At 42.3% G+C, this 13,343-nt stretch overlaps 2 protein-coding genes across 4 annotated transcripts in view; both read right to left on the bottom strand.

Moving 5' to 3' along the window:
- The window catches only part of LOC134840527 (coiled-coil domain-containing protein 13-like), a 213,220-nt gene that overhangs the window by 8,714 nt on the left and 191,163 nt on the right, over window positions 1-13,343 (bottom strand). The gene's annotated exons all lie outside the window — the stretch shown is intronic.
- On the bottom strand, window positions 83-5,926 carry LOC134840523 (heterogeneous nuclear ribonucleoprotein Q-like). 3 transcript variants are annotated; one of them, XM_063856381.1, is made up of 8 exons: window positions 5,459-5,926; window positions 5,121-5,316; window positions 4,839-4,940; window positions 3,045-4,768; window positions 2,686-2,915; window positions 2,125-2,340; window positions 1,632-1,887; window positions 83-734 (listed from the first exon to the last, which is right to left on the bottom strand). In XM_063856381.1, the coding sequence occupies exons 4-8, from the start codon at window positions 3,802-3,804 to the stop codon at window positions 364-366; spliced, it is 1,833 nt and encodes a 610-aa protein (XP_063712451.1). In that variant the 5' UTR covers window positions 3,805-4,768; window positions 4,839-4,940; window positions 5,121-5,316; window positions 5,459-5,926; the 3' UTR covers window positions 83-363. The 3 variants fall into 3 exon arrangements, with proteins under 3 accessions (XP_063712451.1, XP_063712450.1, XP_063712452.1); XM_063856380.1 differs by having other exon boundaries at window positions 3,045-4,748; XM_063856382.1 differs by having other exon boundaries at window positions 3,045-4,748; window positions 4,883-4,940.

The raw sequence follows: 13,343 nt of genomic DNA, 5'->3' as shown, positions 1-13,343 counted from the left end.
TGAAAAAAAAACATGACGAATTTGGCGTTTGCCTCAAATTTATTAAGTTGACAGCTATTTTTTCTCAAAAAGTGAAAAGACGTTGAAATAAACAAAACGTGTATTTTACCAAAGAGGACGAAGAATGAGTTTATCATAACACAATCGACAACGCAACCATAGCTCTTGAGCATTCAACTACAAACCTTCACGAGGACAAAGATATAAAAGATAAATTAACAGATCTTCCACGCCTGTTTTAAATCAGTTGTACTCATGCTGAAATTTCTTTGATTGCTGATAAATATCCAGGACTTCGAATTTTGCTTGTGTTTGATTATTGCATCAGGCTGGGGAAAGGGATTCCAACATCTTTTGGTCTTTCTAAAACCCTCCGCGATTTCTCTTCGGGGGAGGGGGTCCACCAAAAGGGGGTCTTCCGTACTCCCCGAAACCCCCTGCAGCTGGTGGTCCTCCAAATCTATCGTATGAAGAGTAACCTGACAGTCCCCCTCGCGAAGAATAACCACCTGCTGGTGGGGGCATTCTAGCAGCATAGGGGTCAGGATGGGCACCGTAAGGGTCATAAGGATCCCGACCGTAGCTCGGAGGTCCTCCTCGAGCGTATGGGTCTCGTCCGTAAGAAGGAGGATAGTCGTATGATGGATACCTATCGTATCCATAGGGATCGCCACCTCCTGGGTAGCTGCCGTAGCCTGGTGGCTTGTGATCACCAAAATCACCACCTGAATATCCTAAAGCACGCACAAAATTGCAGCATATTTGTCATGACCAGAGAACTACCGACAATTTGCTTCTCATGTTTACGATAGAACATAAAAATATAAAAAATTGCAGTAATTTTAAATTACATAAACTTGGAGATCAGTTTGAGTCAAAATTAGTGTCATTGTCAAAGTTTGTGTCATCTAGTCGAAAAAACGGTACAAGACAGAACATTTTAACCCCTATTAATTTTTGAGGCAGTCAAAATAGGGTGAAAACCCAGCCTACTCGATAGTTACTTCACAACTTACGAGAGACACCGAAACAAAAATCTCTTCCAATTCAAATAATCTTTTAATATTGATATTGTCGAGTTAAGATAACCCAATTTGAGAAAACCAGATCAGTATTTAAATGTGAAAGACACTCCAGATCTAAAAACTTTTGAAACAAAAAATTACACAAACGTTTTGTTCATTTTTTCAAATGTACCGCCTACTCAAATGTACACATTGATGTAACACTCAAGTGCATGTTTATTTATGGCTCTTTGTCCTCACTTCCACCTCATATACGCAACAAATTTATGGTGAAACGACGGGTTTTACAAGACGGTTAAGTATGAAGAACAAATATGTTTGTCTTGGCTCAATTAGTCTGCATGTCAATTTTTGTCAATCGGACATGTGAACAAAAAATCACTTTAAAAATTCGCAGGTGGGGTGGAAAGACAACAAGCCTTTATCATTTATACATAGCTCATAACTCGATGCAGCGCTTAAATTAATACTAACAAAATATGCATGCACATTGTATGATCGCACTAATGATTGAAAACACAACGATTATTTTTGCTTCTAGGATGGAGAGCTATGATGGGAAAGACCAAAATATATAAATTTTTTTTCTGTGTCTGAATTAATTACCGCCTCGTCCACCTCCACGACGTCCCCCCATGCCTCCTCCCCTTCCCCCGCCAGGGGGTTTCATCCCTCCTCCCTCTGACGCCATGAGCTGCTGTTTCTCCCTGATCTGCTGCAGTCTATTCTTGCTATCTGGAGGAACTGGTCTAGCTAGCGCACATTTCATCACTGCGTCTTTGATCTGCATGCCGTCTTCGTTCTCAATCGCCCGAAGACAATCTTCCCGCTCCGTGAAGTCCACAAAGGCAAAGTTCTTCGCCTAAAGCAAAAGTTAATTAACAACTTTGAATTCCATCTATCAACAGTCAACCAAGCAAAAAAATATGCACAACACATCAATTTCGAGGTACGATATCATTTTTGAGAACTTTTCAGAAAATCTTTAGGAGTGCGAGAAAATCTATTGAAATCCATTCACAAGTTCGAGAGTCTATTGAGCTTCTGCATAATGAAAGTTTAAATTCAAGAGTAACGATTGATTTCAACAACCACTCACTTTCTTAACACGTTCTACATTTCCGTATCTCGAGAATCTTTCTTCCAGGTCACTTTCGGACACACTGTCTGTCAGCTTAGTGATGTAGACGTTCTTGATCTTTCCTAGCACTTCATCATCCGGGTCGTCAAGAGGGTCAGACCAGGCACAACCATATCCAGTGTAATTGTTCCAGGCCTTGATTGGTATAGTTCCAGGGTCCAGTCTCTTTTTGGCCTACAAAAGGTCAACACTTCAAACAGTTTCAAAGCTGCAACTCGAAACGATGCAAGTAACCTCCATTTTTGTTTTCTAAATAAATGTTGGCATCTGTTTGATGGGTTTTTTGCGGCTTTTTTGTTGAAAAACACTTTCATTTTTTTTTCTTTTTGATGTCCTTCGCAAATTGCACTACGGGTTAAAAAGGACATGTCCAATAGAATTAACCGAAACCATGAAAAAAATTGATCATATGCTAGGAAAATATTCATTCCAATGCTGCTCATTGTTAAACTCTACGATTTCCTGTCATGCATGCTGATTATCGAGACAGGTGAAGTCAATTGATTCGACTTGACTTACATGCCCAGCCGATTTGTGATCTACAAAATCGAGGAAGCAGAAGCCCTTATTCTTCAGGTGGGTGTTTGGATCCGCCGGTTCCTGGATCTCGACATTAGTGATCCCGTCCACAATAGCTGAGAAGGCTGCCATGATCTCCTCGCTGTTCTTTTCTTTTCTGATAGGTCCCACAAAGAGACGCCGGTTCGGTTCGTTGATTTTAACATTCATGCGAATGGATCGGTTGCGACCTGAAAATCATACCATAACAGTAAAAAAAAAGAGCAAAAAAATCATTTCAACTATGCGTGCATTTTGAAGTATATTTCACGAAAGAAACTCAAACTACGTTCACTATTCATGTGCAATAACCAACTTACCAGACATCTGGCACTCAAAACCATCCCACAATTCGACACATTTACGCGCAGTTTCAGCGTCGAAGAATGTCACAAAGCCATATGTTTGATTTCTCCCAGTTTCGGGGTTCATCATTAGCCGCAAATGCCAGATGGGACCGCTCTGCTCAAATTTCTCCACCAGGTCTTCGACCAAATACTCCATTGGAATCTTTCCGAAGTAACACTGCGAGTTTTTCGGCGGCTTGAAGTCCTCCATACCAGGACCTGGTCCATAAGAGCGTTGACCGCTTGTTACCTCGTACTTGTACATAGTTCGATCTAAGATCTTTTGCATCCTATCGCTCGTGGGTGCGCTCGACGCTTTGGCGTCCCCGCCGCCACCACCACCACCGTGACCACCGATTTCCATTCGTGTTTCACCGCCGCCATGATATCTTGGTTCTGGTTTAAAAGATTGTTGTGGTCCCGGTGCAGGGCGAGCATGATGCATTTGCTGGAAAGGGCGGTTGTCCTGTTTGACTCCCATGATTGGCCTAGCTACTTGAATCAGAAGCGCCCCGTAGTCTTGTATCCCTGTGAAGTCACTTGACTTGTATTGAATTATTACTTCTGAGAGAATGTTAGGGTTCACTCCTTTGAAGTACATGGCCACATCGTTGGCAAAACCCTCTGGAGGGTAGTAGCCTTCAGCAATGAGATCGTCTAACTGCTGGGCAACGTATCGCTCCAGTCCAAGACTTAGAAGCTTTTCGTAAGCACCAGTTCCTGATGTACCCATATTTTTGAACTAAAAATGTTTTTAAGAAGTGTCTACAAAAAACTCGAAATATAGAAAAAAAGCAAGGATAGCCAGTTGCTGTGCAAGTTTCGCATACTGTTCCGACCTCTGTACTACAAGCAAAGCAATTAAAAAGGCTTTTCAGATTTTTGTTTTAGGGCAATAGACATGGATTATATTGAGAATTATGCAAGAATGAAGTGGTTAAGTATTGTTTAAAATGTGCAGTAGAATTAAATATGCCGTTCCTTTTTTCTCCGCTCAATTAGTCTGAAAAACGGAAAAATTCAGATCAATTTTTCTTGACATTGAGAAAAAAATTTTTATTTTTTTCGGAATCAGATCTACCACCAATAGGGCTTAACATAATAGACCGCCTTTGAGTTAATTAAATCGGTCCGAAAAAAACCACCATACGCCATAGTTACTTCCCATCCCCTATTCGGGGAGGGCGGGGGAAGTGTTAGGATGGTCGGAACAATTAATGGAACTACGCAGTAACTAAAAACATTACATAAACAACTTATTTTCACTAACTCCCAAAATCAAACGAAAATATTCTTCGAAAAGGAGCAAAACAAGAAAATTAAATTTTTTATATCATAAAAACTGAAACACAAATAGACAAAACAAAAGATATCGCAAAAATGCTTCGACCACAGTTATTAATTGATTGACTGCTCATTGTAGTTGCTCAAAAACAAAACAGCTAAGTAGAGTGGTCGAAGCAATTAATTTGACCAAAACAATTTACAAAAAATACTCTTTCGAAATCAATACTCAAAAATCTCGATAAACAACAGAAACTTGCAGAAAACTGACTCGTCTCTCGGTGAAAAATGGAAGATGAAAAAGCGTCTCTGTGTATCCTTTCCGCAACGTTGAAGGCAAAAAATAGCCTTTGCGGCTCCTCAGAAAACTATCCGTCCGATTGGGAAAAACACCTAAATTCACATGGCGATGGCTAAAAACATGAAAAAAAGGTGACAATATCTAGTCATAAAAACTATTTGCTGCAAAAGGTTTTCACTTACCCTCAATCTTTTCGGGATTTTTCTGGCCATTATAAAATACTCACTGAGCTTACAATCTTTCGTCTACATCAGTTTGAAGGTCCCGGTAGTCTTCATCGCAATCTTCGAAACAAAAATTATGCGAGGACGTGAATTTATTGTTCATTATCATATACCGTTAAATGGAAATAGTGATGTACTATAATTCAAAATAACAAGTTTTAAATCAAAGTTATTGCAGTTATTGTACCACGGCCAAAAGCTCAAAAATTGAAAAACCACTGCCCAAAGTTTGAATCTTACCTTTTATTTGGCTGTTTCCAGTCCGATCGATGCTACCATTGAACACTTACAAGCAAATCATCAGAAGTTTAGGCCACATATTATTTGAGTTTTTGAAGCAAAAACTATAAGCTCCGGCAAGGTCAGTCGTAAATATGTATTTATCGCTCCGCTGATAACCAGCGGAATATAATATTGTCCCATCCGGTGATGTTATCTAAAAACAAACGCTTAGATATTGAAAATTCTGATATCTAAACAAGGTTCCAGCCCAATTATACCCGCCGCGACTAGAAACAAAAAACCTACAGCTCAACCAATAGAAAATTTTTAAGACTAGGGCTATAAATTTAGCTGACCCGGGTGTCGATCTTGAGGTAGCCGCCTTCAAGAACATAATAACTGAGATAAACTGTAGAGTTGACATCCAATCGGATAAGAGGGCATTTTTCAGATAATGGATCTATAGTTTCCATAACTATAAACATCAGCTAATAAAGTCAGAGCAGTGATCATTTTCATCAACAAATGCATTTCTAGGTTTTCGGATCACTTGGGGTGATTAGGAGGATGAATAAGAAAAGTTGGCGTAACTTGCTTCAAGGTCTCGAAAAATAATAATATATTACACGATGTAATGTTATATTAAACATTAACTCATCGTCTGAATGAATGAATCGGTATTCAACGTGTTATTAAAAAATTTTGTAAAAATCTCAAAAAAGATGAGCTGGTAGTTTGAAGTCGCTTCTACACAGTAATAGAGTACTAATTTAAAAAAAAATTATACTAGAATTTAATTCCCAAGGTTTGACATTAAACTATCTGAAAAGAAACAAGACTGCTCGTATATCACGGCAAAGCCCTGAATGTTCCTACTGCCCATTATTTGGCTGTTTCCAGTTCGACGAAAAATGATCGACGAAAAATGACTGAAAAAAAACCACATCGAGCATAATATTCCGTTCTCTTCAAAAGTCGGAACAAAAAAATATCCCACTGCTGCTCCGATAAGCTTCGTTCTGATACATCCTTCTGTAATCAGAAGTTCGAAAGTATCATAGTAAACGAAGTGTACAGTCAGGAGTTACTTCCTCATTATCCAGACAAAACCCTCGGAATTTTCTAGATATGGAAGAATAAAGTATAACGTGGATAGCAGTTCAGATGGCTGGGAATCAAGCCAACCAGATTGGGAAAACCAAATCTTGCACAGAGTAAACTGGAGTTGAAAGTGACTCAAAAAGACTGACCTGATATAAGGCTACGGGTCTATCATATACTTATATAAAGCTGCGCTTTTGTTCCCTTGGCTCTATAAAAAACTTCTTGTTAAGTAGTTTTATAATTAACAGTGCCGGGTACACCAGCAGCATTCGCAACCTGTATTGCGAGGAAGCTTAACAAAACTACCTGCCCTGGGTTCGTCAGTACACGTGTACAAGTTCTTACAGAGCTTATTTAGAAAAATCTGTGCTGGGGCCGGCGGCACCTTGAACTTTAAAAGCTTTTGATTGAAAAACAAAACCTTCATTAATTAAACCTTTTTATTGGTCAGATTCAGTTTTGGTTCCATAAGTCGACGTTTTTAATCACTTTTCTGACCCGCAACCAATTTTAGTTAGATAGTATTGGCAAAAAAAAATATTTTAGATTTTCTCAGTTTCGAGGGTCCAAATTTTAGGGAACCCTCCTCGCGAAAGAATGTTTTACAAAACTCCATTTTTTTCCTCCAAGGTAGGTTGACCAGTTCAACTAACCTTGTTTTAGGACAATTAGACCGCTTTTAAAGTTCATGGAACAAAGTTCCACTGTCTAATAAAAAATAGCTGAACGGATTGTTCCGATCCTGTTTTTAACGGCGTTCGTGTATTTTGGGTATCTCGAGACCTAAGTATGGGAACGTTCTTATTTTCTAGAGTGGGAGGTTTTTTTTTTATTAGTGGCCTTTAAGCTGTAACGGGTTCTAGTCTCATGTCGCAAGCGAACGGAATTGGCTCCGACCGTTTTTGAGGTAGAAAAACACAAGAGATAGTGTCCCTGACTCTTGAGCCAATGGTTATAGGGCCTATTTTTCTTAAGCTTCAATTGTGACCAAAGTAGGCGACTGTTACATAGTGTTTTTATGGCGCTCCTGGGTGGTTTTACGACATCATGACTACGGAGTCGAACCCACTTGACACAGCTCCGGGCTGCATGCCCATTCTAGAGTACCGGTGGTACGGTTCAGCGGGAACGTGTAAGCCTTCCGGTTGTACCGTGATAGCTTTTTAAGAAAACTTGAGAAAACTTCCTGGTACGCTCTCCGAACGAGGCCTAGCTAACCGAGTAGAGGGGAGTAACAAGGGGGACAAAAACAAGAGCAAAAAGACAAAAAGCGAAACAAAAACAAGAAAAAAGTATAGAAAAAGGAACAAAAACCATAAAACAAAAAATACAGTGACTTTGATACCAGATGAGTTGGATCAAACCTTTATATTAATTAAATAGTATACCCATACTGTTTTATAAGACCGATCGTTTCGATCAATCCAGCAATCTAAACCGTTGACTTCAAAAAGGTGCCCGAGTGGGGGGCGTTGTTAAGGGTTTTCAGATAGCTTGCAACCTAGCCGGACCACTAGGAGACTTGACTGGAAAAGGTGACCAGCCGAGTGGGAAAGTGGTTCACAATGACAGAACCGGACCACTAGGAGACTTGACTGGAAGAGGTGATCAGCCGAGTGGGAAAGTGGTTCAGAAAGACTGAGCTGAACCGCTAGGAAACTTGACTGGAAGAGGTGACCAGCCAAGTGGGGAAGTGGTGCTGGTGTCAAGTGCAGTGCACGTCAAGGGGACAACCAGCATGGGATCACTACAGCAAGAAGAGGACGCACAGGGGTGTTCTCAAGTTGGGCAAACGGGTATCGTTAAAATCCACATTACATTATAGGAAGTAAGTGTAAAATTGGATAAACGGAGCCCCATTGTTTTGAGGAAGTTTTTACACAAGCAGGCTTGGAAAAAGGTCTACGGTTTTCTCTCGAGAGGTTTAGCACCCGGCGCTTAAGGGATTTTTCGGCTTAAGAGGGGGGCTAAAGAGGGGGGAGGTTAGAAGGGGGGCTGGTTAGGTTAGAGGTTGATGGTTGTAAATTGCAAAAAGGGGGGACACATTAGAGTAACTAATTGTTCGGCATCGTCGATTTAGTTACATTACATACTTACACGCGTTGGTTATAAGAAGCGGATATCCAAATTTAACATCGAGTTAAGGTAGGTACCCTGGTCGGATCGGTAGGGGGGAACGGACATAGACAGTTTTTGTGATACCCCATAAGATCGCTAGCAGGGGGGAGGAAAACGCGTGGCAATCGGGTACCAGACATTTTTTCAGATAAAGGTTGATATCTGTCAACTTTGAATTTCAGGTGGGTTCATCTCTCTGTTTTTGAAATTTTTCCTGTTTAAATTTTTACGTTTTGGTGAAAGTTTGTTGTTGGTATTTGAACGAACAGGTGATCACAAGATACCTGCGAAAAAGTTGGGGTTTCAAAAAGCCTGAAACAACGAAAGGGAGATAAATACAGGGGGGTCAGTGTTTGGATTTTGGCCATTAAGATAGGGATTTTGGGAAAATTTTACTAGAGCTCAAGTGGTGGTACACGGTACAGCGGTTCAAGAGTCCCCACAACGAAGAAGAAGAGATCCTACTATCCAGACACTTAGTGACAAGTCTTGGGACAGTACCGAAGAATTCTTGGGACATTGCAGTCTGGGGACGGTCTTGGGACAGTGCAGTCTTGGGACAGTCTGGGGACGGTGCAGTCTTGGGACAGTCTTGGACCAGAGCAGTCTTGGTACGACACAGTCTTGGGACACTGGTCTTGGGACAGTAGTCTTGGGACAGTGGTCTTGGGACAGTGGTCTTGGGACAGTGGTCTTGGGACAGTGGTCTTGGGACAGTGGTCTTGGGACACTGGTCTTGGGACAGTAGTCTTGGGACAGTAGTCTTGGGACAGTAGTCTTGGGACAGTAGTCTTGGGACAGTGGTCTTGGGACACTAGTCTTGGAACGGTAGTCTTAGGGCAAGAGTCTTGGGACAGTAGTCTTGGGACAGTGGTCTTGGGACACTAGTCTTGGGAGGTCGTCTTAGGGCAGGGGTCTTGGGACAGTAGTCTTGGGACAGTAGTCTTGGGACAGTAGTCTTGGGACAGTAGTCTTGGGACAGTGGTCTTGGGACAGTAGTCTTGGGACAGTAGTCTTGGGACAGTGGTCTTGGGACACTAGTCTTGGGACGGTCGTCTTAGGGCAAGGGTCTTGAGACACTAACAAGAAGTACTGGGACAGAACTGAATAGTCTTGGGACAGTAGATAGGAAGTCTAGGAACAGTATAAAGAAGGGGCGTGACGGTACTAAGGAGTGCTAGGACAGGTTGAAGTAACCAATCGCAAAATTGAATTTTCTAACCAGGCATAAAGATCCGGTACTGTGGGGATCAAGAACATATAGAATTTTCAAAAAGCTTAGGAAACGTTGTTTTTATTGTAAATTTCTTTTTATCAATTTTTTCAAAGCAGGTTTTAACCTTAGAGTAGAATTTTGTAGATAGTAATACTGTAAATAGGAACAATTGTAAATAAAAATAATGAGGCGGAGCAGGGTACCGGTGGCTGAAAAAAGATCTACTGAAGCGAAGACAAAATATAACTCGTCGCTACGTAAAACGACATCAATGGGTCCAAAGATAACAAAGAAGAACTTTTCAGTTAGCATGGTCAATACGAGGAGTAATACAGAGAACAGAGCAAAAGAGGGCACGGAAGGGAAGCAAGCAGAACTCACCATTGAGATTGAACTAGAGACACCAGACCAAAGTGTGGATGAGGTGGGAAAGAAGACGACAGAATCAACTCCGATGCCGCATGCGGAAGAACCTAATCCAAAGTCCATGGAGTTCTCACCGATAGACAATGTGGAAGACACAACAGGCAACACGCCAGAAACGGTGAAGGACGAGTCTCAAGCAAAAAGAACGTCTTTTACTGAAAGATTGGCGATAATGGTCGGAATGAAGTCGAGAGACGCAGTAATGGAAGAGACGAAAGCCGAGAAAGGCAAAACATTCGGAACAGTCTCCATAAGAACGACAGACACCGATCAAAACGAAGATCAGATCAGACCGGGAACAGCAACCGACAACAGGACAACAACAGACCATGGAACAGCTACTCTTGAGTTAGGTGATTTGATGGCAAAGCTAGATCAAATAGACAAGAAACTGAAGCACAGCGAAGAGGATAGAGATGTGATAAGGAAGGAAATAAGAAACAACAAACATGAATACCTGGACAGCTATTTCAACCTAGCGAGAGCGACAGATGAAAAGCTTCAGCAGATGTCGGACAAAGTAGACACCACTGATGAAGAGCGAGACAAGAACATCAGAAAAGACATGCAGGAAATGAAGCAACGATACGACGCAGTGAATAGCCAGTTGGGGAGTTTGGAAACGAAAATGGATACGATGAGTAGGGACCAGGCTGAGAGCTCATGTGCAATACAGACAAAGTTAGACGCCATCTTGAGGAACTCAACGCCACAAGACAGTCCAGCAGCGGAGCGGACGCAAAGCAATAGAGTTGACTTCGTGGAACCACAACGGAGATAACGGCAGTCAACACCGTTACCGTTACCCCGGGATGCTGCGAGTACAGAACAGGGGGGGGGGGGGGCAAAAGCGATCATGAAAAGTGGAACAGCGAACACAACCAGTGGTCCAGGGGACTCCACGACTCACAACAACGTGGGACCGGAAGCCATGACATGGGCAAGCACCTGGGAAATGATGAACAGGACACTGGAAGCCTTAGCCACAAGGAACACCGACTCGAGTGACAGAGGAGGCAACAAATCCAGGAAAACTTTCAAGAAACAAATTCAAGAAAAAATTCAAGGATGATTCAGACGGATGCATTGACACTTGGGTAGAAGTCATGAGGTTGCACTTGGAACAAGACAACTTGAACGATGAGAGGCAAACACGCACCGCAATACTGAGCAACTTGAAAGGCTCAGTATTGCGGTGAAGGAAGAGGAACGGAAGAGTTCCTCTTCCTTCTTCGTGGTTGCGAAGAAGGAAGAGGAACGCGACACAGCGGATAAAATCTTCGAAATATTGTTAAATCGATTCGGGTCAGGCATGAAAGGTCATCAAGCGATGATGCAATTTGAAAAGAGAAGGCAGAGAGACGATGAATCGATAGACAGGTTCCCAAATGATCTAGAGAGCTTGAGACGAAGGAGTGACCCGGAAGAATCCACCAATAGAAGGAACTTCAGCATCGCCTCAAAGTTCATTGATGGGGTAAAGAGTGATGACTTGAGAACAATGTTAGCAACATACTATACATTGTCGAAAGACAGTGCACCAACTCCAGAAGAGATGAGGCAAAAGTCAAGAGAGTACATGCTAATGAAACCCAAGAAATACTCGTACTCAGATAACAGGAATACGCAAGGGGGGAATCAACCACAAAGGTCGTCGTGGTACAAACCCAGAGATGACATGGACAAACGTAGATCATGCGCGAACTGCGGGTCAGCTGACCATCATGTGGCGGATTGCACAACATACAAGCAGGGCATGAAGAGTTTGGGATATGCACCCGATGAGGACGATATGAGCCAGATGGAGGAACACGAGTTCCATAGTGGCTTGATCATCAAAATAGGTGCAAGATGCTTCTTCTGCAACCAAGAGGGGCACTTCAGGATGGACTGTCCGTTGTTCTGGGAGGCAGTCAAGAACCAGAGTCATCCAAAACACAAGTTAGCGTTAGCAGCGGTACAGAACCAGAGAAATAGACAAGGTGAATTTGAAACAAAAAACGTAGAAACACCAAGTGCGGAACTGCCAACGAAAACAGTGAAAGCTGTAACGCAAGTTAATAGTACAATAGAGGCCACGGCCAGAAACGCCCTAGAGATAAATTATGAGAAGGCGGCGGCGGAAGCTATCAATAAAGTGAAACAGGACCTGGCGGCGAAAGAAATAGAACAACGACTGAAGCAAGAGATCGAAAGACAGAAAATGAACGAGGAATTAGGTTGCTCGCAGCCAATACCAGAGGCTGTAACGGGGTCGACAAAAAATGGAAACTGCAACACTGTAAAGATGGTGACGGGGAAGCCATTCGGTATAACAAAGATCGGGGCAAGAATAATGTCAAAAATCACCGTGGGCGGCCATGAGGTAACGAGAAACTTGAGCGAACCAAATGACCAGACAATAATGCACATTGATGTGTACGCAGATTACTTGAGTGGTATAAGCTCACAAACGACTTCTAGAGCATTGAGGGCACTACTCACGAGAGGGGGTAGCAAGTCAGTCCGAGTTGATAACAGGTACACAGAGGCTTATGGTCCGCATGAGGTGATGCTAAATATAGATGGGATCAACATCTATACGAAAACAATGATAACATCTACGTGGGAAAATCTACGTGGGAAAAGAAGAGTTGAAAGTGAGATCGATTGGACACTGCGCCATGCTTGAGGAAGATGCAATTCACATCGGGACAGAGGCAGATGTGTCAGCACATGTGCTCGACATAAGTGGCAAGAAGACTCAGCTACGGGGGTTACTTGATATGGGAGCGGTCTTGAGTGTCATACCAATCGAAACTTGGGAACGAATGGGCTTCAACAAAAATGATATGATAGACTCAAGAATACGGTTGTCAGCTGCAAACAAAGGGGCGCTGCGGGTGTTGGGCAGAACGCCGATAATAGCCCTAAATCTGGGGGAACGCAACCTGTGGATGAGCTTTCTTGTCGTAGAAAACCTAGATGAGTCTGACCAATTCATATTAGGCAGAGACTTCATCAGGAACTTTGATGTAACGATTGATCTAAACAACGCAATGTTCAGGATACGGAACCCGGATAGGAGGTACGCAATTAAACCGGTAAATTTAATAATGGCGAATGAGAACAAAGCACCGGTATTCTTGAGTAGGAGGGTGAGGCTAAAGGCGAACTAAGCGGCGATCGTAAGCTTACGAATGAAAAATTACAATGAACTAAGTGACAACAAGCAGGTATGCATAGTGCCAAATCCAAATAGTCAAAGTGATGCTGTTTTAGGAAGATTCTTCTCGATAACGAAGAGCGGTCTCTGCGTGAGTGTCTTGTTGAATACCCTTGACATACCAATCACGATACAGAGGGGGAGGAAACTGGGATATGCTTTACCCGTAAAA

The sequence above is a fragment of the Symsagittifera roscoffensis genome, chromosome 2 (genome assembly GCF_963678635.1).
Source record: "Symsagittifera roscoffensis chromosome 2, txSymRosc1.1, whole genome shotgun sequence".
Taxonomy (NCBI): Eukaryota; Metazoa; Xenacoelomorpha; order Acoela; family Convolutidae; genus Symsagittifera; species Symsagittifera roscoffensis.
Note: the sequence above shows the minus strand (reverse complement) of the source record. Positions and strands in the feature narration are given on the sequence as shown.